General features: G+C 52.7%; 1 protein-coding gene across 4 annotated transcripts in view; it reads left to right on the forward strand.

Annotated features, from left to right (window-relative positions):
• Positions 1–25,369, forward strand: part of EPHB2 (EPH receptor B2) — a 279,799-nt gene that overhangs the window by 76,627 nt on the left and 177,803 nt on the right. For all 4 annotated transcript variants that reach the window (XM_084651374.1, XM_084651376.1, XM_084651375.1 and 1 more), the window contains exons 2-3: positions 11,252–11,316; positions 20,711–21,395. In XM_084651374.1, coding sequence (XP_084507500.1) covers positions 11,252–11,316; positions 20,711–21,395 — 750 coding nt within the window. The remainder of the gene's footprint in view (positions 1–11,251; positions 11,317–20,710; positions 21,396–25,369) is intronic.

The following is a 25,369-nucleotide window of genomic DNA, read 5'->3' on the forward strand; positions in this document are numbered from 1 at the left end:
GGGGGCAGAAAAACTCAAAGGGAGGGGCAGGAGCCCTGCATGCTGTAGCTTATCGGGAGGCATACTGCCCTGCAAGCCCTTATCTCAGCTCTGCGACTGAGTGCTGTTAACGGGGCTGTGGCTTGCCAGCCTCTCTCGTGCATTCGAGTCACACTCGTAACTGTCGTTCACCCATTCCACAGAGCAGGTAACTGAGACCTTACCCAAGATCACGCCAGACAGAGCTGGAAGTTCTGATGTAATAGAGCCATGTCTCCTCCACTTTGCCATTGTCTTTTAGGAGGAGAACGTCAAATAAGGTGCTTGTGTAGCCCACCTGACCCTGGTGGTGGTCTGTGTTACCAGATAGACTATATTGTATTGACTCAGGTACTGCTTCCTTGCTAAGAAGGTGGGTTCTTCAGCTCAAGTTGAAAACGCTCAGGCATTTATGCCCTCAGGTTGGTTCCCCGACTGTGATGGTTCGCTGGGGTGCAACCTGGAACTGGGGTACTGGTGAGCCCTCTGTCTTACCAATGTGGGCTCCCTGTCACACTTTGACATTGTGGCAAGCTGCAGACCCCTCCAGGTACTGCACTTACACAGCCACCCGCAGACAGGGATACACCCAACTGAGTTACATGAATGCTTTCGCCAGCCACCCATGATCCAACAATATAGAAACTTCAGTCAATTCTCCCCAGCCTTGCATTCTAGAACTGTACCGTCTCGCCCTGGTCAGAAGCCTGACCAGTGTAAGTTTATAACCTAGTCTGCCCCTCACTCACTGTGGAGAGGACAATGCACCAGCTCTTGTTTCTGAGCAGATTCCCCAAGCATTGCAAACAAAACCCACTGTTTTAGGTAGAATATGAAACAGGTTTATTAACTACAGAGAGATTTTAAGCGATTATAAGTTGCAAGCTTACAGATCGAAGTTGGTCACCTAAGAAATAAAAGTAAAATCTCAGTCTGAGTTCTATAACTATCCAGGATTTGAATACAGCAGTATCTCACCCTGATGGTATAGCTCCTTCATACACAGGCTGGGATTCCTCTTTTCAGCCTGGAACCACCTCCCCCATTCAAAGTCTTTGTTCTCCAGATAGGTTTCCAGGTGTCGAGTTGTGAGGAGAATGAGGACAAGTGACGATGTCACTTGCCCCTTTTATAGCTTCTTCCAGCTTGCTGAAAAGATCCTTTGCTATGAGGTGAGTCAAGCAGTCTCCATTGTCATTGTGCTCTCTCTGAGAGGTCTCCATTGTACACAGTTCCTGGGGTAGTCCTTGTGAGTGTGGATTCCCCTTAATGGGCCATCAACACATCTCACTCCTCCACTGTTGCTCCTGAAAGGTTGGTTGTGGGTGTTTCCAACCTTATAACACATTTCAGTAATATACACATAGCAAAACTTTATAACTTCCCATCCAAAGACAGCACGCACAATCCAACAGGGTATTAATGTTGAATAGATCAAGATGTTTAAAATGATACCTCACAAGGTATACTTTGTACAAAACATATTATAATTAAATCACCCTGGTGAATGGGGGGGTGCCTGGCTGTTGCTTTGGGGTACAGGGTGTCACACCCACATGCCCCAAACAGGTGTGGTGTTATATTCATTAGACCACAATCTGCTCCCAGAGCGAGGAACAGAGCCCAGGAATCCTGATGTCTAATATTGCACCTTGGCTCACAAGTCACTGTGTAACTTGCTGGCCGTGTGTTGCAGCTCCAGTTGGGGCCAGGCTTCATATATGACAGCAGCATGTACTCCCCCCCCCCCCCCCCCCCGCCCTTTCCTGTTATTTGCTCCTGTAGGCAAAATGAAAGAGCTCTGTGCTGTAGCCTTCACGGACGTGGGGTCAGACACTGCCACTGGCCAATGCAGGAGTACAACAAATATGTAACAGCCTGTAGTTATTTAGGGTTGCAGATGAGTGCTGGGTTGCACAATAGTTTGTTATTGGAGAGTTGTCTAAAGCACTTGGCTACTGATGCAGATCTTTTTACAGAGAAGAGCATTATCGCTGTGGCATAGAGAGAAATCTGCCCCCTTCGTAAACCGATTACGGAGCAGGCTGGGAGTGTGGCTTTGTGGCAGAGCCTTTCCCTGTCAGAGATAATTAGCTCCGGGCTCAGCCTGGCAAGCCCATACCCAGCTCCACAGCAGACAGGCGCAGAGCATGGGGGAGTGGACTTGCTAGGCAGGATGGACAGTTTTCTGGTGCAGGTAGAGGATTATTAATAGATTCAGACTTTCCAGGACAAGGGGGACCTCTAGGACCATCTAATCCATTCTGCTGCCTAGCACAGGCCAGGCAACCTTGCCCAGGGCTTTCTGCATCCAGCCCAGAACTGCTTTCTCTTTGAGAGAGATGTCCATTTGCGATTTAAACTCTTCAAGTGCTGGGGGATCCATCATCTCTCTGGGTAAATCTCGGCACTGGTTAGTTACTCTCCCTGTAAAAAACTGGGTCTGCCTTCCAATTGGAAGTTTGCCACTTTCAACGTCCAGACGTTGCCTCTTGTTCTGCCTTTCCCTGCTAGGTTGCAGAGCCCTCTGCTCTCAGATACTTGCTCTCTGGGCAGGTACTTACAGACAAAAAGAAAAGGAGGACTTGTGGCACCTTAGAGACTAACCAATTTATTAGAGCATGAGCTTTCGTGAGCTACAGCTCACTTCCTCAGATGCATATCGTGGAAACTGCAGCAGGCTTTATATATACACAGAGAATATGAAACAATACCTATTCCCACCCCACTGTCCTGCTGGTAATAGCTTATCTAAAGTGATTTCCAGCACAAATCCAGGTTTTCTCACCCTCCACCCCCCCACACAAATTCACTCTCCTGCTGGTGATAGCCCATCCAAAGTGACAACTCTTTACACAATGTGCATGACAATCAAGCTGGGCTATTTCCTGCATAAATCCAGGTTCTCACATCCCCCCCACCCCCATACACACACAAACTCACTCTCCTGCTGGTAATAGCTCATCCAAACTGACCACTCTTCAAGTTAAAATCCAAGTTAACCCCCCCCCCCCAGATGTTCTGGTTTAACTTGGATTTTAACTTGAAGAGTGGTCAGTTTGGATGAGCTATTACCAGCAGGAGAGTGAGTTTGTGTGTGTATGGGGGTGGGGGGGATGTGAGAACCTGGATTTATGCAGGAAATAGCCCAGCTTGATTGTCATGCACATTGTGTAAAGAGTTGTCACTTTGGATGGGCTATCACCAGCAGGAGAGTGAATTTGTGTGGGGGGGTGGAGGGTGAGAGAACCTGGATTTGTGCTGGAAATCACTTTAGATAAGCTATTACCAGCAGGACAGTGGGGTGGGAATAGGTATTGTTTCATATTCTCTGTGTATATATAAAGCCTGCTGCAGTTTCCACGATATGCATCTGAGGAAGTGAGCTGTAGCTCACGAAAGCTCATGCTCTAATAAATTGGTTAGTCTCTAAGGTGCCACAAGTCCTCCTTTTCTTTTTGCGAATACAGACTAACACGGCTGTTACTCTGATACTTACAGACAGTGATAAGTCACCTCTTAACCTCCTATTTGATAAGCTTACTCTGCCCCCATGCAGCAATAAGACCTGTCCAATTTAAATAAGAACAGACCCTGAGGGACATTCAGGGTGGCTGGCTGGGGAGATGGGATGGGGACAGGCTACACTTTTTCAAACCTTCACCGTTTTGTTGGTCACTAGTTTAGACTCCATGCCAGCATTTCACGAAGAGACTGTGAAAACAGGGCCCACTGTGCCTTTAACTAGCTTGGTGCCTGGTATGTGGAGTGTCCTCTCTGGAGCAATCTGGCCATGCTAGCTTCTCACCAAGGATCCCGTTGTTGATCTGATGTGGAACCCGGGAGGGAGGCAGAGCTAAGCCCTTTGCAGCCTAGGGATGCATAAATGGATTGCAAATCGCTCCTGATTCCATTTGCTGGAAATCAGAGAATTAACACCGTTACTGGGTTTGGAAGGAAACAATGCATAAGGAAAGAGTCGAGCGTGCTGCCCTGGAGTGCTCAGATGAGTGAAACTGATCCGGGGAGTGGAGCAGGAATGTACGACAGGCTGTACACCTCACTACAGAGCTGTGGACAGCAAGAAATAGAAGAGTGAGTGTTCACTGATCCCAGGTAGGGAATGCCTTCCAGACAGTGCTCAGTAAGAGCAAGACAACAAATGGGAAAATCGGAGGCTTGGAGCCAGCTAGTTATGTATGGTTTCATTTTTGATTCACGTGCCAGAGAGGAGAGTGGGAGAGCAGCATTTCAGCCAGTAAACAGCCTCCCTCAAGGTTGCCTTCCCAAGCTGTTGATTGGTCTGATATTCTGCTGTTGCAATGGAAGGCTCGGATTGCCTAGCAAGGAGGTAATGCTTCCAAAGAGTTCTTCCTTGGTCCTCTAGGGCAGTGTCTTCCCAGTGTGGTGTTTGACTTGATACCACATGACACTTTGATTAAAAGACTACAAAGATATAATGTTAACATGGCACACAATGGATTAAAAACTGGCTGATAGGTCTCAAAATGTAACCATGAACAGGGAATCGTCATCAAGCAGATGTTACTAGTGGGGCCTGGCAGGGGTCGGTTCTTGACCCTGCACTATTAACATTTTTATCAGTGACCTGAAAGAAGACATAAAATCATCCCTGATAAAGTGTGCAGGTAACACAAAACTTGGGAGAATGGTAAATAATAAAGAAGACAAGTCACTGCTACAGAGCGATCTGGATCTCTTGATAAACTGGGTACAAGCAAACTGTACATTTTAATATGGCTAAATGTAAGCATATACATCTAGGGACAAAGAGTGTAGCTCACAGTTACAGGATGGGGGACTCTATCCTAGGAAGCCATGACTCTGAAAAAGATTTGGGGAGTTATGGGGGATAATCAGCTCAACACGAGCTCCTGGTGTGACGCTGTGGCCAAAAAAGCGAATGGGACCTGGGATGCATAAATAGGGGAATCTCGAGTAGATTATTTGGCCCTGGTGGAATCCTGTGCCCAGTTCTGGTGCCCGCAATGCTAGAAAGAGGTTGATAAATTGGAGAAGGTTCAGAGAAGAGCCATGACAATGATTAAAGGATTAGAAAACCTGCCGGATAGTGATAGATTCAAGGAGCTCCATCTATTTAATACATGGACGATTAAGTGGGGTCACAGTTCTTGGGCTCCTGATGGGTGCATACTACTGTAGGGACACCAAAAAAAACCTTAGGACACTTCCATCTGCCTCAGTAGGGATATCGAATACGCACTTGAGTTATAGTTCCTTGCCCATGTATAAACTCCCATGCCCTGAGTCCCTTTAGTGTGGAGCTGTGCTACCTGGCCAGTAGACCAGGGTCATTTTCCCCCTGTAGGCCTGGTGGTGGGGATCTGGTAAATGGCCTTTCTGAGGGCAGTTCCCCGAAGACATTCAGGAGACTCCTTTTGGAGCTGTAGAGCCACCAACTGCTCTCTCCAAGAGCTGCCGGGCAGCTGCCGGGAACTTCCTCCTTTTCAGCCCTTATTCCACCCCGACATGATTGACAGGGCCAGAGGGGCAGGACCAGCCTTGCCCACACCCCTTCATCACTGGTTTGGGGTTTATAAATCCCATCACAAAGGGGTGACTTGATTACTGTCTGTAAGTATCTACACTGGGAACAAATATTTAATAATGGGGGGCTTGTCTAAACTATCGCTTAAGGTGATGTAATGTACGTCACTTGGGTGTGAAAAAACCATCCCCGAGCGACGCAAGTTACATCGACTTAGAGTGCTGTCCACACCACGCTGTCGGTGGGAGATGATCCCCCGCGGACACAGCTCCTGCCTCTCGTTGCAGTGGAGTAATTGCACCAATGGGCGAGTGCTCTCCCGTTGGCATAGCACGCCCTCACCAGATGTGCTACCATGGCACATCTGCATTGATACAGCTGTGCCAATGTAGCACGGTAGCGTAGACTAGCCCAGGCTCTTCGTGATAACAGCGAAAGGTCGAGGAAGTTGAAGCTAGGCAAGTTCCGACTGGAAATAAGGTCTACGTTTTGAACAGTGAACCTTTGGGACAGTTTACCAAGGGATGTGGTGGAGTCTCCATTGCTGACAATTTTTAAATCTAGAGTGGATGTTTTCCTCACCGATCTGCTCTAGGAATGATTGTGGGGCAGGTCTCTGGCCAGCGTTCTACAGGAGGTCAGACTAGATGATCACAATGGTCCCGTCTGGCCTTGGAACCTCTGAGTAGCTGGGGGGTTAAATAAAGAGCGTTGGAGATGTCCAGAGGGCAGGTGCTGGGGAGGATGCGGTGGCTGGTGTTAATGAGACAGTGCACCCTTGTGGCTGTGTTTGTGTAAGCCTCTGATTTTTTTCACCTTTTTGCTGCACATGGTGAGACCCTCTGACCATCTTCCCCCCTCCCCTCATGCTGGGTGCTAAAAGCAGAGAGAAATCCCATTGTCTGTGTTTGCTGCAAGGTGCTTTGATTCTTCACCTGCCAGGATCAAGCAGTAGGAGGCAGCATCTCTGGGATGCCTCCCAGGGATGCTGGATTGTGGTTCCCATGTGATTGGCTCAGAATCTGCGATGAAATCAGTGCCATCTGCTGAGGCTGTAGAGTGGCAGCCTGCGATCTAGAACATGTAGAGAGTCATCCAACCGGGAGCTGACGGTGGATGAAATAATGATTGATCGGTATCTCTGGTACAATGCTGCTGCATTTCCATGTGCAGCCACCCATGAGTCAGATGTTGGCCTGAAATCACTGGTAGAGCAGGACAGAGATGTCAGCCATATGGCTGCTGCTAGCATGGTTTCAACCTTAGTGTAGATAGGGCTGCTGAGGCAGACTTGCTCTGTCTAGCTGGACATGTTTTTAATTTCCTGCCCCCTTCCCCATCTATCCTGTCATATCGCCTCGCTCTCTGTTTTTAAACTTTTGTTTGCTAGCCAGACCAGGGAAGGGGCTAGGTACTTGTGATGCTGAATGGGCAGCTGTGGAGGGAGGAGGAGTTGTGTTCTGCAAATATGGATATTATCAACGTGACTAGAGCTGAACAAAAAGTGACTCCAAAGGCCACAGTGCTAATGAATGCTGGGGACTCTCTGTTGAGTGTCTGCCCTTCCTCTTTGCTGTGTCTAGGCAGTGCAAGCAGGAAAGGCGATGTGCCAGTTTCCAAGCAGAATAAGTTTCCCATTATAGCCAGTAAACCCAGCAGATCAAATTAACGTGTTAGTCTCTAAGGTGCCACAAGTCCTCCTTTTCTTTTTATGGGAGAGCTAGCGAGAGGGGTTGCGGGGGGCTAAGGGAGTGAGGCTGGGGAGGTAGGTTGAGCAGTAGGACAGGGGAGTGCAGGTTCACTCCTACTCCAGCCCTTCGCTGCCTGGGCTTTGAGCTGGCTGTGGTGTGAAGGAGGCAATCTCTGTCAGTGTCCTTTGGCAAAAGTCACATAACGTGTCTCCTTTTTAATATAAAACTCGCTGGTATCGGGAATTCAGACCTTGGTCCAGCACCGTTCCAAAGCACTTGCAAAACTTCAAGCACGTGCTAAAGTGCTTTGCTGGACGGGGGCCTTAGTCTGGAGATGCGTGGGCCTAAAGTCTGAAGGGTCACTTCCCAGCCCTTTCGGAGCTGGAGGGAGTGGAGAAAAGGAGAGATCCCAGGCCGTGTTTCATGTGTAACTGCATCCAGCTCCTAAACTCCTCAACAGCTTGACTTTGAGCGTCCCTGAAAATGCACTCTTCACCGTGCGTGTGCGCTGTACATTAGAGATGCACATCACTCAAACCTAAGAAAGGGATCTTATCCCTGCTATAAACGCAAACCTCAGTGCAGCCTTAGCCATAGACTCTCCATCACACACTGTCACATGGGACTGTCTGGGATGCTCTCATTAGGGGTCAGGAGGTATTTTCATCCCAAGCCTGTTTTCAGGCAATTAGAGCTTTCTGCAGACAAGTCCCCTTTGGGCAGCCGTTTCAGAGAAGGCTGCACACTAGTTAAGATACAGTCTGTCGTGGAAGCATCAGACTTTCCCTGAACCCAGCCCTCCAAGCGGGCTTTGAAGTTGGAGGAAATTTGTTTAGAAGTAATGTAATTAAAATATTTTTTCCAATACATTTTAGCATAAAAGTTGAGCACAACACAGAAAGATACAGAAAGCACAGAGGCCAAGAGCAAACACAGCTACTCATATCTATGCTAAGGAGAGGACTCCTCCGAAGAAGAAATCATTGTTAGTACTGTCTCATCAGGAACCCATCTCATCATGGGTTTTAAGTCCTGCTTATACGCTGGGGTGACTAGATGCAGTTACGTTGCCAGTATTGTAAGGTATCTGGTCAATGCTTATGATACAGCAGTTTGCTAATATACAGTGCTAATAACACAGAGGACTGCTAGCTCTCCCCTACAAAAGGTATTAAGGAGAAATGGACAAGAAAAAAAACTTGAAGCATAAAATTATATTGTGTATGGGGCATAGGCCCTGCGTTTTACTTTTCCCCGCGGGGGAACGCCCGAGACCCCGCCCCACTCCATCCCCTCCCCCGAGGCCCAACACTTGCCCCATCTCTTCCTGCCCCCACTCCGCCCCCTCCTTGAGGCCCCCGCTCGTTGCTCTCTGCCCTCCCCCAAGCCCCTCCCCAAGTCGCCAGGCAGCTGTGCCTCTGGTATGTGGCATGCTTGTCTGGTAACACTTCCAGAGGCAAATGGCAGCCGCATGGTATCTGGATTCCCCAGTGCAGACCAGTTAGCCTAGCTGTCCCTTATTGAGCTCTGTGGGTCTGGGCCCTCGCTGTGTCTCCCCCACTCACCCTCCCTGGGCCTGACTGCATGTGTCGTTGGGAGGCTGCCTGGAGGGAGCGTGCATAATTCCACACTGCTAACCCGGAGCAGAGGGAGAGAGCATCTCTCCAGTTGGGGCCCCACCAGGGCCACAGCCTCAGATGCCTCTTTCTTCCCTGCCAGGACCACTGCATCGGAAGGTGCCCAGCACACCTGGCAGTGTTTACGTTGCCAGCCCATCCCCTGCTTTTGCCTTTGGGGCTCACCTGTCCCATGTTGTGCGTTGTGTGCGGGTTAACAGAACCCTTGCTTGTGGTTCCATCGCACAGGCTTCCAAGCGTACCTGAACCTAGCCTATTCCTAAACACAAAGAAGCAAAAATCAAAGGGATTCTGTGTTTAAAAATAAATAAATCCCTGAAAGAAAGGCTGAGATGGTAAAAACCCTGTGACCCGTGTCACTCCCCAGCAGCCCCAAATCCAGCCCTCCCTGCCGTTGCCATGCTTGGCCCTTTGCGGTGGATGGGGGCGGGGGGCCCAGGCATGAGACTTACCTTGCATGCACGCAACTCAGTGTGGTAGAGTGCAGGGTGTGGGAGAACCTGGAGTGGAATGTGGGGGTCTTCAGTTTCCCAGCTTCCCCACTCCGCAGCCGGGGTGGGAGGGGGCACTGTGGAGGCTCCTGTGTATGCTGCAGCAGTCCCCACCCCATGTCCCACTGAGAGCGCTTGGTGTGGCTGTTTTTAACATGGGCACAGCAACAAAATTTTCCTAATTTTGTTCAGAGGAATGGCTGGACCGTTTTATCTGAAACCTCCCACAACACCTCAGGCTGAGGCAGACACCTGGCAAGCAACGTTTCAGACTGAATGGTTAAATGTTGGCAAAGTTATAAGAAACTGAAAGAAGGATCTTATAATGAAAGTATCTGGCAGCCTTAACGGTCATCATTGCTACCTGCACTGTCTGTAAAAACTTGGTCTATTTTTTTCTCAGTCCTGATGGGCTGAAACATCATCTGACCTAAAGCCTTTGGGCCCAGATTGCCTGGAAAATCAGCCTTAATGTTAAAGTTTAATGTTGTTTAAATCCTTAAGTCAGGGTTTTTCCCTGTACACTACAATGTGCTTTTTGGCAGTGCTGCTGACTATTATTCTTACTGTGCAAAGAGGTGGGAAAACGTCATGTTCTTTTACATTTAGCTCTCTAAGCAGAGGTTAGCAGAGAAGCCTCTAGTTCCGCTCGCTGGGCTGCAGCTCCTGCACTGCCGTTTCCGAGCTGCCGCCACGTAGTCCATGAGGATTAGATATTTTTGAAGGGGAAACTCGCCCCTGGAGGAGCAGATTTCACCTGGGGATGGTGTGAAACGGCGGGGCTGCAGCCCCCTTCTCGGTACAGATTGTGGGTGAAGCAAGGCTGGCAGGGCCATGCTGAGAGGTGGACCAATGGCAGGGCCCTCCAAGGCTGAGCCTGAGCACCAAGACGGCTCAGGTACCTGCCGCTGCTTGTGCACACATGGCACTTGGGGACAGGTGTTGACCCCCAGTGCAGAATGGAGGTGTTCCTCTACGCAGAGGGGCAGGGTTGGCAGCACAATAACACTGCTGAACCCCGCTGCTTCAGCACTGCCTGCATGCATGGAGCTTAGCTCCTGTTTGGGGCAAGGCAGACCAGGGAAGGGGTGGGGCAGGGGCCGCTCTAGTCTTAGGTAGACTAAGCAGCTGCCTAAAGCTGCAGGTTTGGCCCGGCTGCCCCTCCGTCATGACAGAGAGCGGCTAGGCCAAATCTCTGTGGCATTGCGACCCTGTGTGCCAGGTCACAACGCCACTCACTCAGATTTGGCCTGGCCACCCCTCCATCATGACTAGCTGCCCTAGGCCTAGGAGGAGGGGTACAGCACACTGAAGTTTTGTCTACCACTCCAGATTGTCTTGAGTGGCCTCTGTCTGCCACTCTGTGGATCAGCCCATTATCAGCCTAAGGGAGGGACTACAGAGCAGCTCCTCAGGCCGCTGGAGAATTTCTCCCCAGCCCATGGTCCTGAGGGAGATCCCCAGTGCACGAGCTGAGCTGGGGCTGGACCTGGCTCCAGGGGCCTGGTCCAGTGCCACTGGAGGCAAAGGGCAGGCTCTCTGTGGATCAGGCCCTACGTGAGCGTGGGCCCTCCTCCTTGCTGACAGCTGGCGGAGCTCCAGCTCTGGCGGAAGCCCTAGGCTCTGGAGTGGGTCATCAGTGGTATGTGAAGAGACAAGATGCTAACCTGGGGCGGATGCTGCTCGCTGCCCAGGATCATAGCTGGTTTCTGCACCAATCTGCTTGTTAAGGCCTCTGCCCTGAGCCGTGACTGGAGGCCTTCCTGGGGTGCGTGAATGGCTTTCCTGGTCCGGACCCTGCTGTGCTGCTCACTCGGACCTGCCTGCTGAGGTTGCCTCCTGGTTCTCTCCCCTTGACGGCTCTCTTTTGTAATCTCCCCACAGAAACGCTAATGGACTCCACCACGGCGACGGCAGAGCTGGGCTGGACAGTGCATCCTCCCTCAGGGGTGAGTTCTCTGTTCTCCTCGGGATTGAAGGGAACAGTGGTGTAGGACACAGATTGGGGCAGATTAGCAATCCTAGATGTTACTGTTTACTAAAAGAGATTCACTGAAACAGGGCCAAAACCAAAACAAGCAGAAGGCAAAAACGTTCCCCCCCAAATTCCTGAATTCTGAGATTTTGAAAATGTTTGATATGGGGTAAGATTTTAAAAAGCATCTGCGTGATTAGGAGCCAAATTCTCATTGACTGTCAATCGGACTGAAATGCCTAAGGAGCTAAATCCCTTTTGAAAACGGCAGTCAGGTGCTTTTGAAGCTGTAGCCCACTCTCTGTAGTCGCTGAAATGCTCAGAGGGGGGTGGGAGATTCAGCAAATGCTTCATCAGAAAATTTCCCAGAACTTTTTTTTTTTTTAATTGTCAAAATGTGAGAAATGTCAGTTGTTCGGGTTGGAAAAGGGCGTGGCCAGGAACAGGAACACTGAACCCAAACACACCTGCTGCAGGCCCAGGGCCTGGCATGAACTGGTGAGAATGGCAAGTGAAACTGGCCTGGCTTCTCTGGCTCGTCGGGAAGCAGCCAGAGCTAGACAGCTCAGCTCCTGCAAGTAGCTGCAGAAGGCGTGGCAGAGGGGTCCTGCCTTTCCCCTCTCCATAAGGGATACTGGCATCTCCTCCTGGCAATAAGTGCTGCAGTCTTGGGGAATTAGCACCGAGGAAGCCAGTCACTGTGGGCCAGATCTGACAGTGGTGACGCCCTGTCTGCTCGCAGCAATGGGAGCTTGCTGGAGGAAGTACTGAGTAACACCCAGTAAGGGCCTGGGCACTTGGGTCTGTAAGTGGCGCACACGTCCAAGGAAGTTCAGTGAGGTAATTTGGACTCTCCCTATACTCCACTCCAACCAGAGCACTCTCACGGTGAACCAGATCCTGGGGGCCTTACTCAGACAAACTCCATCCGACTTCCAGGGCTGTATGACTCCAGACTCAGCCCTGGCCTGGAGGTTGTGAAGGACACCAGAGAAGCGCTGGGTCTGTTCTGTGCTCTCCCATAACACAAAGATCCATTTGAAGAAATGAAGAGAAACACGGCAGCGCAGGTGGGCCTGCAGGGTTTGAGCACCATGTTCCCTTGTCCCTGCCTGGCAGCTGGGAGCAGCCCATGTTCACTGCAGATGACTCGCTGGGGCGAGGTGTTGTCAGCGGAGGGCCCTGGATTCTGGGCTGTGCTGACTGAGCCGAGTTTGGTGACTATGTGTGCGTTGAGAGACTCTATTCTGTCGGGTCTGTGGGGCTGAGCTGGCAGGCTCCAGGAGAAGTATGACAGGCACACGGAGGCCAAGGTGTGTCTGCATGGCAAGTGCAGAAGCTGTGCACCCGCCCCAGGGCTCACCCCAAAACCATGGTGACAGAGACACCACGCTGGAGTACATGTCCCTCGGCCATTTCCCCTTGCCTGGGGGAGGAGGAATTTCCTGTCCCGCAGCAGTAAACTACAAGACCCCCATGTTGGCAGTTGGCTCAGCTGTGACAGCAGAGCACTTTGGAGGAGAGCTCCGACTAAGGCTCTCATTCCCACCTGCTCCTGTGTCCTCACACCCAAGCAGTGTAAGGGGAGTTCTTACTACCCTTACTGGCACCTGGTGCTGGTGCTGTGGGATCTCAGCTGGACCGAAAGCCACAATTCGAACCATTTGGCTCAGTGCAGGAAGTGCAGAGGCATATGACAGGCAGTCAGGGAAGCACTGGACGGTGACTCGGGAGACGATCCAGATCTGAGATGTTGTTACTTAACCACCCCAGTTCCTGGGGCTCTGCTGAAGTCCAGAAACCCTGCCACACCCAGACTGAATTCCCCTGCTGTAGTGCGGAAGGTCTTGGCGCTGACAGGAGGGAGTATGCTGGTGTGGTTAAAGCATGGGGTGCAAGGTGGGCCGATGTGGGGTCCATCTGCAGCGCCACCACAGACTGGGGAAAGGCGCGGCCCCTCTTGGCACCTCAGCTCCCCAGCCACAGGGCCCTGCCTCCTGTGCGGGAGGCTGCGTTGCCACGGAGGTGCTGTACCAGGCACGGTGTTATTGCCCAGCATCCACTGCAGTCTCCCACCTGCCTTGGGCACTGACAGGGCTCTCTGAGTTGTTAGACCGGAGCCCTGACACGCCTTACTCTTCCTCCTCCCCTCCCAGCTCAGGGTGCGGGGGGATCTGCCCTAGAGCCAGGGGCCTTGGCCTGCAGCCACAGCTGGGGCATTGCCAGGCCACTCGAGGAGCCTCACTAGAGATTCTGAAGGCGCAGACAACCCGCACTCTGGGCTCTCCAGCCCTGCGTCCCTGCTCCCCCGCAGCTCTGGGATCACCAGGGACTGGAGACGGCCTGGGGAACACCAGAGGCACAGAGAGCTTGGCAGACCCCAGAGATGCAGGCGGCTTGCCTTCCGTTGGCCTCAATCGCCCTGACCTGCTTTGTCCTAACCTGACATGTTCGATCACAGGGGACCGGACCAATACACACCCAGCATGTGTGAGGGGATGGGGACCGGGCCAATACACTCTCCTTGCAGAACCCACCTGTATTTGTTATGATTTTTTGGTTGCTTTTCTGTGCTACTTGCCCCTGTAATTTGGTGCCACTGCCTTTGTAAGACACCAGGACAGTCTTCTTCTGGATGATAATGCTGGAAGAGCCGTATTTCATGCAGGGCAGGGAAGTTCCCGTCAATAGATTTTGTGACTGAATGTTCATTTGCTTCCTCTTTATCCCCCCTGGCCACTCAGCATTGCTAACAGCCAGTGACTGAAATGTGTGACAAAACCTGCTGCAGTTTTCCACTGCAATATAGATGATAGTGAGAAATAAAATCTGTGGAGGCAGATTTGTGGACAGTGCAAATGAGGAAAATTGGAACTATGTGAGGATCATGTGGCTGCCTTTATGTGAGTGCCTCCACTGGGTATTTAGCCTAAATGTACACGGCGCAATCTCCATGCCTAGCACTGTAGGGCCTGAGTGTCTCTCGTGAGGCTTTTCACAGCCTGAAGGGCCAGGGCTGTTGGGCAGGTGTGCTCTGGCAGCTCTCGGAGAGTTAGCACTGAATTTCTGCTGGCGGCAAGCAGTGGAGGGGTTCGCTCTGGGAATGATGAGAGCTCTGGCTAGTGCCTTGTGCTGGGTAAGGCAGTCCTGTTTTCAGGGAGGGCGTCTTCCCAACACATCAGGTTTCACGTCCATGGGAAACTGTTTGTTTGGCTTCTCAGTGAGCAGGCTTCTGATACGCCATTCCAGATGCCTGGGATTTTGTCACTAGTGCCTACCAGATTCCCCCTCTTGCTGCACGCCAAGCTGTAGCTCACGAAAGCTTATGCTCAAATAAATTTGTTAGTCTCTAAGGTGCCACAAGTCCTCCTTTTCTTTCTCCAAGCGGAGTGTGCCACTCAGCGTTTCCAAAGACGCTCACTGCCTCATGCTGCTCCCCGCTTGCAGCAGGAACCGGGCAACCCTGGACCCCGCTGCTTCCTGCTGCTACAATCCATGGTGCTGGTTCCTGCCTGTGCCATGGGAAAGACGCTGGCTTTAGGTGTTGTGGGTGGGGTGGGGCCACCGCTGGATGCTGCACCCTGTCTGGCCTGGACAAAGCCATGGGAGGAGCTCTACTTTCTTGGGACGGCCCAGTTGATGGCTAAACCTCCTCCCAGCCAGTGTCCCTCTCACATCTGTGCACACCACAAATGAAGAACTCGTGTGCCTGCCCCAGCCGCGGCCTGCTGGGTAGCCATGCGTTCCTGCTCCAGGGTGTGCTCAGCGCCACCTGTGCCGGAGGGAGACGTCCCCAAATGTTAACCGGTTTCTCCCCTGAGAAGGAGCCTTCAGGCCCCTGCAAGGATCCGGGAGCCAGGGGCAGCAGAGGGGCAAAGAGCTTTCTTTAGCAAGCACATGGATTTGGGGCGTGTCCATTCACTCTGGCAAGGAGACCCATGTCTTTCGCTTGCCTTCCACCTGGGCTCCATTGGTGGCATGTTGAGCAGCAGCCTGGATATTCAGCACTGGGGTGGAGTTTTGCCACATCCAAGGCAAAGAGAACCTTTCTTTTGCCCTCTCTCTGGAAGTACTGGGCTCTGTGGAGGCGAGGGAGCCCCGCACACAGACTAGGGAACATTGTTTGCTGGGCTCAGCTTTGTCAAATCAGTACCTTTCCCAGAGCTGAGAGCCAGGCCTCCACTGCAGCATTGGTTCCACATTGGGAACCGGAGGCTGGAGAGAGCTTGGAGAACAACAGGTGCCGGGGTTGGAAAACAAACCCTGCCAGGTGTGGAAGGCTCAGGGGACTGGGCAGGGTCATTCTGGAGAGGAGGCAGCTAAGGGAGATGTAATAATGGCCTTTAGATCTGCCAGGAGACCTTGTGCAGCAGACAGGCTCAGCTATTGCTGTTAGTCACCAGGGATGGTGCCACAGCACGTGGATGAGCCTGCCACAGGGAAAGCCCAGGGAAATAGCAGGGGAAACATCCCAAATATGACTGCATAGGGAGACCCTGGTGTCCTTTCCATCACCAAGTCCCAGTCCCTAGGGGAGCTTTAGAAAGCATGCCATCAGCCCTGCACCCTGGCCCTGAGCGATGGATCAGTCACTAGGAGCCCAGATGTATTTCCTGGATGTTACCTGGGTCCTGGGTCTCCTCTCACAGCCCCTGGAGTGAGTTGGGAGTTGCTGGGGTGCTCGTCAAGCCAGCCAGCTCTGCTGGCTGTTGGGGTCAGGGTTTCAGCAGCCAGCCTCTTCCCCTTGAGAATATCCAACCTGCTGGGCGCAGAAAGTCTTGACTATCTGCCCCAGTGGGCTTGAAAACTGGGGACAAAGAATATCCAGGAACTGTTTTCCTGTGCGTCAGTGTAGCATGTTGCCCAGCCCGACCTGAGGGGCTGTGGAAAGAGGGAGCAGGGACACAGGACAGGGTGAGGTGAGGTCAGTGGGCAGTCAGTCTTGGTCAGGGTATTGCTGTTATTTATTTGGATTACCATCATGCCGAGGGCAGTCCTGGCCCAGGCCCCCATGGAGCCAGGTGCTGTACGAACATAGAATACCAGCAGGGTCCTGGGCTCAAAGAGCTGCCTGTCTAGATTAGCTTGGTGGGTTTGGGGGTGGGGGCATGAGAGGTGGGGAGATTAGGGGAGGGGGATAGGAAGCAGCCATAAAACAAGAAGAGACCATCCCAGTCACATATGCCAAATGTCTAGAGAGGTTGTTTTCCCTGTAGGTTTGTTCCATGTCCAATGTGAGGTGAGTTTGTGGCTCTCAGTCAGGGCAATGGTCCCCAAACTGGGGTGGGGGGGGTGGAGGAATATCCGGGAGCGCATGGTAGGACTCATGCCAGCCCCTATGTGGTGGCAGGGGTGGGGTGCACCACCCAGCCCCGCTCTGTGCCTAACTCCACTCCAGCCCAGCCCTCAGGCCCTGGCCACGGCCCTGCTCCTGGCCACAGCTCGGCCACTGGCCCTTGCTACTGGTCCCCGCTCCTGGCCGCAGCTCCACCCTCAGCTGCTGCCCCCGGCCACAACTGTGCTCCCAGCCTGGGGAGGTGCGGACACGTTCCATTACTGGTAAGAGGGGCGCGAGAGGAAAAGTTTGGGCACTGCTGGTTAAGGGCTCAGTGCCCTTTGCACAGGCCGGCTCTGACTCCCTTCCTTGCTGGCAGCCTCAGGACAGAGGCTGAGGAGTGACTGAGCTCCCCTTTCCTCTCCGAGGGGCTCCCCTGCCTCAGCCATGTGCTCAGTGTGGGGAAGCTTGGCTGCCCCCTCTGCTCATGTTGCTGCTGCTAAACCAGACACTTTCCATTTCCTGGGCTGCTAATCGGCACCTTTCACCAGTGCTGCCTGCCCTGGCCTCTCGGCCAAGGTTCAGCCTGGAAAAGGATTTTACCTCCAAGTTAGGAATCCTGAGAAAGCAGGTTCTCATGGAATGTCTGCCCCCTTTGTAACCATGGTGGGACCAGTGGGAGATATTTGCAAAAGGCATCGTGTTACTTTACTGCGAGGCCGGACCGTTAACAGGCCCCTGCTGGAGAGGATCCCTGGTAAAGACATGACCTGCTCGCAGATGGGATTCACGTCCCTGCCGCAGCCTCACCACACAGCCCCCAGAATGCCATGCACACACCACCCCCGATCCATCTCCTGGGAACCGGGCATGGGGCTGGGCAGCAAACCCTATTCACAAACCAGACCAGCTCCCTGCAGACAAGGCAGAGGCCGGGCCTCAGCCCAGGGGCTAAGTGTTTAATTAGGGTTTCTGCTACATTTCAAGCAGTTAAAGGAGCCCTGACAAGTAGTTTGGAGTGAATAGTTCTCCTTCAGCACCTTAACACGGCTCTAATCTGGATGGCGAATGCCCTTTGTGATGTGTTTGAACCTTACCCAGCCTGGCACTGAGAGATCAAAACTCTAGTCCCTGTTTGGGTTGGACCTACCCTGCCTAGCCCAGAGCTTTCCTGCTGGTGCAGCGGGAGCAGCATGTCCCAGGAGCTGTGCAAGTGTCCCGGGAATGCTAGCGCAGAGGCAGGGAAGCTTGGAAGGGGGAGCCGGGTGTCCCAGAGGGGAGAGTAAGTGCTGTTCACCAGCCTGACCACGCCAAAGCCCAGGTGGGTGGCGGGCGTGGGGTGGGGTGGGGAGGGGAGGGATCTATTTCAGCTTCCCAGGTGATGGTCTCCCAGCCAGCGGGGAGCGAAGCTACAATAAACAAATGCCTGGCCCGGCTGGCCGTGCCCCTTGGAGGTGAGCAGGGCGGCCCCTGCTGACGGGTCCCTCTCCTCGTCAGGAATGGGACGCACTCTGCCAGGCTCACTAGTTCTTGTCTCTGCAGAACGGGGCGGAGGCCTGCTCTCCCCCACCCACTACTTTGCAGGCTGTTCGTGGAAGGCTGCCCCAGAATGGGGTGTAAGGTGCCCCCGCCCCCCCATGGTAGGTCCTGCAAAGGCTCAGGCTGCCTTTCCTGGCAGAGCGGGGCTGCAAGCGAGAAGGAACTACTGCACTGACATCCTAATGGCAAAGAGGGGCTGGCGGGGCAGCTCATTCCTTTAGCAGAGCCCACTTCCTAGGGGCACGGGGCCTCCTAAAACGTGTATCATTGTAACCCACTGCTGTGTGTGTTCCAAGTTCCCCTCAGGGAATCCGCAGAGGACAGGAGTCTGTTGCAGCCCGAGCCAGGAAGCTTGGCTCTTTAGTTCAGGCTGTGTTTAGTTTTGGAGAGCCACAGTTCAGCACCTATGTGCTTGCCAAGAGAGCAGCCATCACATGCTGTTCTTATTGGCTGTGTTATTGGGCCAGGGATCAGTCAGGGACTCTGGAGTTCTCACTTCTTGGCTGCTGGGTGAGTCCAGCCCAGGCTGATGCCTTGTGTAAAATGAGCCAACAGGTCTCAATCTAGTTCCTAGTATCCCTGTTATACAAGGAGCTGTCCCACGTGGAACCCTTTATGGAAGGCTTTGAAGAAGCAATGGGCCCCGGAGCCCAAATTCCACTGTCAACCCCAAGCTTCAGGCCAAGGTTGCAGGCGGAGTGGAGCTTGCACTGCCCCCATGGTGTTTGTTCTGTGTGGAACAGAGCCCTTTGGTCTGCACGGGCCCTGCTGACGCAGCACCGGGCACAGCGCATGCACGTTCTCGCACTCAGCTCAGAAAAGGAAAGTAGACAATGATGCATTAGTAGCAGCATTGCCAGCAGATCGAGGGAAGTGATTATTCCCCTCTATTTGGAACTGGTGAGGTCCCATCTGGAGTATTGTGTCCAGCTTTGGTCCCTCCCCTACAGAAAGGATGTGGACATATTGGAGAGAGTCCAGTGGAGGGCAACGAAAAGGATCAAGGGGCTGGGGCACATGACTTACGAGGAGAGGCTGAGGGAATTGGGCTTGTTTAGTCTGCAGAAGAGAAGAGTGAGGGGAGATTTGATAGCAACCTTCAACTACCTGAAGAGGGGTTCCAAAGAGGATGGATCTAGACTGTTCTCAGTGGTAGCAGATGACAGAACAAGGAGTAATGGTCTCAAGTTGCAGTGGGGGACATCTAGGCTGGATATTAGGAAACACTATTTCACTAGGAGGGTGGTGAAGCACTGGAATGAGCTACCTAGGGAGGTGGTGGAATCTCCATCCTTAGAGGCTTTTAAGGTCAGGCTTGACAAAGCCCTGGCTGGGATGATTTAGTTGGGGATTGGGCCTGCTTTGAGCAGGGGGTTGGTCTAGATGACCTCCTGAGGTCTCTTCCAGCCCTAATCTTCTATGATTCTGTGTTACAGCCACATGTTTCTCTCTGGACCATGCAAGGCGCAGTGCTGGGTTGGGGCAGCGTCCTCTACAACATAGCATCCTTCCCATCTCGGGGTGGGGACAGGAGGCAGAGCTACGGATGAGGTTATTCACCAGGCCCCCAGGACAGACAGGGAGATGCAGAGCTGAGACGGCATTTTACTTGGAGAAAAAATATGGAAACACACAGTACATTTCAGAGACATCTGTCTCCATCATAAAGGAGCATTGGAAGGCACAAATACACTGAAGTCAATGGGAGTTTTGCCATTCACTGCAGTGAAGCCAGGATTTCACCCCTGGAGTCTGACCGTCACTTGTACCTGTGTAATGGTGAAACAGTCATTCACTCCCTTTGCCCAGCTGTTAAGTGACGGCTCAGGGTGGAAGTGATGGAGACTCTGGCCCTTCATGGTTTTCTTTGCAATTTACTTTTTAAAATATCAAGTAACCCTTTCCCCTGTGACAGTGGAATGAGCCAGGAGGTGAGAGCCCTTCTAACAGAGGCCCAGACTGTGCTAGACACATGTAGGTACTTTAATGACCCTTGAAGAGTCTCCTCTGCCAATCAGTGCATGTATCTCCCACTAACAAGAGTGAAAACCCAGTAACCACCCAGGAGAAGAGAGCCCCTAGCCAGTGTGGTGGCTTTGTCCTGTCCCAGCAGCGGCAGTGTAGCCTGAGTGCACCACGTATCCTTTAGCTGCTCCCTCCCAGCTCCCTTCTTCATTGCATCAGCCATTCCCAGCACCTGGCTGCGCGGCGCATTAGATGAGCATGAAGCATTTGAGGCGTGTGCCCTGGCTCAGGGAGCATGGAGACTGGGAGGGACCCAGTGTACGCTGGCATTGGACTCTGGGGTGGCTGCACCTAGCCAGAGCCCTAGTGTAGATACAATTGACCCTGGTGCAGCGCAGTTTGTACCGATGCAGCTGACCCCACATTGAAATGGGCTTCTCCTCTGCCTCCAGGCAGCCTGAGTCTTTGTCTATCAGGGGGTGGGGAGAGGCAGAGATGTTCCCCCATCGGGTATGTAAATGGGCGTAAGCCGACTGCCAGTGAATGTAAATGCAATGCAGCCCAGTGACTCTTTGTGTCCCATCCACAGTGGGAAGAGGTGAGCGGATATGACGAGAACATGAACACGATCAGGACGTACCAGGTGTGCAACGTCTTTGAGTCCAATCAGAACAACTGGCTGCGGACCAAGTACATACGGAGGAGAGGAGCTCACCGCATCCACGTGGAGATGAAATTCTCCGTCCGGGACTGCAGCAGCATCCCAAACGTTCCTGGCTCCTGCAAGGAGACCTTCAATCTCTACTACTTCGAATCTGACTTTGACTCGGCCACCAAGACCTTTCCCAACTGGATGGAGAACCCCTGGGCAAAGGTGGACACCATTGCGGCTGATGAGAGCTTCTCCCAGGTGGACCTGGGTGGCCGCGTGATGAAGATCAACACCGAGGTGCGCAGCTTTGGGCCGGTCTCCAAGAATGGATTCTATCTCGCATTCCAGGACTATGGGGGCTGCATGTCTTTAATTGCTGTCCGGGTCTTCTACCGCAAGTGCCCCCGAGTGATCCAGAACGGCGCTGTGTTTCAGGAGACACTCTCTGGAGCAGAGAGCACTTCACTGGTGGCGGCCAGAGGGTCATGCATTACCAACGCAGAGGAGGTGGATGTCCCCATCAAGCTGTACTGCAATGGGGACGGGGAGTGGCTGGTGCCCATTGGACGGTGCATGTGCAAGGCTGGCTATGAATCAGTGGAGAACGGGACCATCTGCAGAGGTAACCATTTTTCGTTGCTTTTGTTAGGATGCTGTGTCCTTAGCATGGGAACCTGTGATTGCACCGGGCCAGGGCACATAGGCCACAGCCCCCTGGCTCTTGAAGGTGCCTCATCATGCTGCTTCTCCTGCAGGCAGAGGGAGGTTGGCTGCCACAGATTCGTTCACGTGCTGTTAGCAAACCTACCCTGCTCAGTGCCTTTGTCCTGCCTCTGCAGTGGCAGCAAGTCTGAGTGCACCACGTATCCTTTGGCTGCTCCCTCCCCAGCTCCCTCCTTCATTGCATCAGCCATTCCCAGCACCTGCCTGCCGGGCAGTGGCTCTTTGGCAAACTGTTGGTGACTGAGATTTGTAGGCGATATTGTAGGCCCTGCTTCCTGGCACTGGAGGCGGGTGGGAGAACCTGGGTTCTGTGGGCATTGCTCAGGGTGAGGAATTAGGATCTGTAGCTTTAACCTGCAGCTCTGTCAACCTGACAGTGTCCTCCGCAGCCAGGGAGGGGAACAATAGGAGAACAGCCCAAACAAAGGCCCAAGGGAGCACACACTCTGTCTAGAGCAACAGATGGGCCTCGCTGTGAGGGCTGAAGCAGTGTGTGTGTGTGACTGGTCACTTCCCCTTTGTTCTTCCTATGGGGAGCTTTCCCTGCTCTTGCCTGCACTGGGCAGCACGATCCAGTCCCTTCCATTCATTCTGCAGGCTCTTCATGATCTCTGTGAGAGCTGGCCATTGGTTCTAAACATGCATCTGGCTGGCTGATCTCCATATACCTCTCTGTCGTTGGCTGATTTCCCATCACTATGGTCCCTGTTCATAGCCTGCTTGGACTGCCTGTCCTTGTGCCTGGGGGCACCATGAACGCATGCTCCTTCTAGCTAAGCTTCTGAGCACGCCTGCCCATTTGTGTCTGAGTTGGGTGCCCGCTGGTGTGTACGGTGGCCGGGCTTACGCTCCCGAGCCATTTGAGGGACACGCACACACAGACATGGCGTGTTCCATGTTCAGTGCCCGCGCCATGCATGCTGATCTCCCAGACAATCTGCTGTGCTTCACCTGGGAAAATGCCAAGTGGAAGGCTCGCCCTTGACTGGCTAGAGGGTCCTGGCATTGCCTGATTACAGTACCTGTGAGTCATGCAACTCAAGGATGCCAGTAGCTCTTAGCATTGCAGGGCTGGATTACGCTAGCCAATCAGAACAGGTGGCGAAAGGATGGGCAGGCAGAGTCCCTCCCTGCAGCAGCAGGGTCTGAAGGGGAGTCCATTCTTAGGGAGAATTGTGATCCAAATGGATTATGTTTAGACTGTAACAGGACATCCAGACTACGGAGCAATGTCTAACAGAGGTACTGCTAGGAGTGGCTGCAATCTGGTCCCTTACTGTGGCGGGGAGGGGAGAGCAGCAGGAGAGGGTCACCCAGGAATGAATAACTTTCACTTGCTCCCCTCGTAATTCTTTCTGGCCTTCCAGCCTCCTCCCCCAGTTCCACTGCTCTCTTCCCCCCATGTCTTCAGGTCCGCTCACGCTCCTGGTGCCAGCTCCCATCTTAGCTGCTGTTTCTTGGAGATAAAGTTTCACTTGCAATTGCCTGGACACTCAGGGGAGTCACACATTCCTCAGCAGATAGGCAGGCCCTGGGTGAACCAGCAAGGTACAAGCACAGTAGAGACCACCAGGACTAGGGCCTCCTACAGGCACAGAAAGTCAAGGTCTGGCAGTCCCACTCACTGCTCAGAGGAGAACTCTCCCTCAAGGTCCCAGCCAGCAGGATCCTCCCTCGCTCTCCACTGGCACTTCGTGTATCCCTAAGAACTCCACGATTCGCCCCTTCTGCCCCATGGGAAGGGTACTGGAGAGGGGCTGCACTGCGACTGAAATAACAGCTGAATCAGCGTGACTTCCACTGGGGTTTGCTGAGGGTTCGAGCTGGAGCAGCTCTGCCTTCCCCAGTCCTGGGGTGTGGCAGGAAATGGGCTCGGGGTCACCTTGGCCTTCCCAATGGTCCGACAGAGCCCGGGTCTTGCTGCTCACAGCTCCTGCTAAAGGAACCTGAGTCATGTACTGCAGGTAGGGGTGGGGGCAGGGTGGGTGCTCTGAGATACCTGGCTGGAGGCGTCAGGGATTTGGATCTGGTTGTTCACTGTTTTTCTGCTGTAACAGAATAAGTGTAAGTCAAGTTTTTCTGTTCTCTGTCAGCTGTGGTCATTGAAGGGCCCAAAAGATCTGAGGGCTGGTTCTCTGGTTAATCACTGTGGGCATGTCTGGATTAACTCATCAGTTAATGGGAACATTCTACATCCTGGTCCGCAGTGGAGAACCCCCTTTTGTCTGCAGCGGAGGACAGAGGCATCAGCAGAGTTGTGCGTGGAGCTGGGTGGGCAGCTGCACGGCAAGGTGAGGGGCTTTGATGAAGGAGCAGATGTACAGGGGAAGAGTGCAGAGTGTCCTTGCACTGTGCCAAACTCCAGCCGATTGCTTTGGTGACAGGTGGAACCGTGGAGGGTCACCCCACTGTGACCCTTGTCTGTTTCCACCAGCCCCTCCAGAGTGCTGCCTAGAGCCCAACCATGGAGTAGAGGTGACAGTGCTGACGTAATAGACTTTGGCTTCTGCGAGGCGTTTGACTTGGTACCGCGAGACATTTTGATTTAAAAACTAGAGAGATATAAGAGTATCGTGGCGCACATTAAAAGGGTTAAAAGCTGGCTAACTGATTGGTCTCAAAATGTGATGGTCAGTGGTGAATTGTCATTGAACAGGTGGGTTTCTAGTGGGATCCCATAGGGATCAGTTCTTAGCCCTACATTACTTAATATTTTTATCAGGGGTCTGGAAGAAAACATTCATCACCGATAAAGTCTGCAGATGACACACAATTTGATGGGGTGTGTTAAATAATGAAGAGCACAGGTCATTGATTCAGAGCGATCTGGATTGCTTGGTAAATTAGCCTCATGCTAAATGTAAATGTATACATCTAGGAACAAAGTACACCCTCCTTCACCACCCTCCTAGCATACATTTTTGACAGTGAGGGTAACAAACTGTTCCAATGGCTAATCAGGGCTGTGGTAGATTTTCCATCACTGTCCATTTTTCAATAGAAGAGTGCATGTTTTTCTCACAGATCTGCTCTAGGAATTACTTTGAGGCAGGTCTCTGGCTGGTGTTTATACTGGAGGTCAGTCTAGATGATCACAATGGGCCCTTCTGGCCTTGGAATCTATGAATGTCTGACTCACTACCCTAGCCCTGGCAGTTACTATGAAGGAAATTGGTCACAGGTCTGTGCCGAAGGGACACAGTGACTTACCAATGGAGCAGGGCCTGGAGACCAATATTCCTGTTAGAAAAGGGACCGTCAGGAGAATTCAGCCCTGCCTAAGCCAAAGGAGGGGCAATTATGCCCCCTGCTCCGGTGCTCATCTCAGTGCTGGTGCAGGGTAGGGCAGCCATCTGTGGGCCATTGATGTCATAACTTTCCAGCCTGTCCCCTCCTGCCTGCTCTCTTCCCGCCCCACAATGCCCCGTGCAGGGGGGCCAGGTGCAGGGATGTCGCTGCAGAAGGTACCCTCAGGGCCATGTAGCTGCCAGATAGCCCGTTTGTACTGGGTGTGCCAGCACGAAGGTTCTGCAGGGCACAGTGACTGGGGCATACTATCTCTGTGATACTGTCTGTGCACCTGGAAAAATGAGGCTATTCTCTCCCTCTCCTACCCTCATTCAGGCCTGCTCACACTGAAAAATTAGATCACCCTAGCTACGTGCTGGAGTTGGGTCGACCTAACCTTCGGTGTAGATGTGGCTAGGTCAACAGAAGGATTCTTCTATCAGCTTAGCTACTGCCTCTTGAGGAGGTAGGTTACCTGCATCAATGGAAACCCCGCTTCTGTTGATGAAGGAAGTGTCTCTGCTCCAGCAGCGCTGTAGTTGTGCCTCTGATGTGGCTGCAGCGTCGACATGTCCCAGGGTCAGC

This window comes from Lepidochelys olivacea, assembly GCF_965140295.1.
Source record: "Lepidochelys olivacea isolate rLepOli2 genome assembly, chromosome: 18".
NCBI lineage: Eukaryota > Metazoa > Chordata > Testudines > Cheloniidae > Lepidochelys > Lepidochelys olivacea.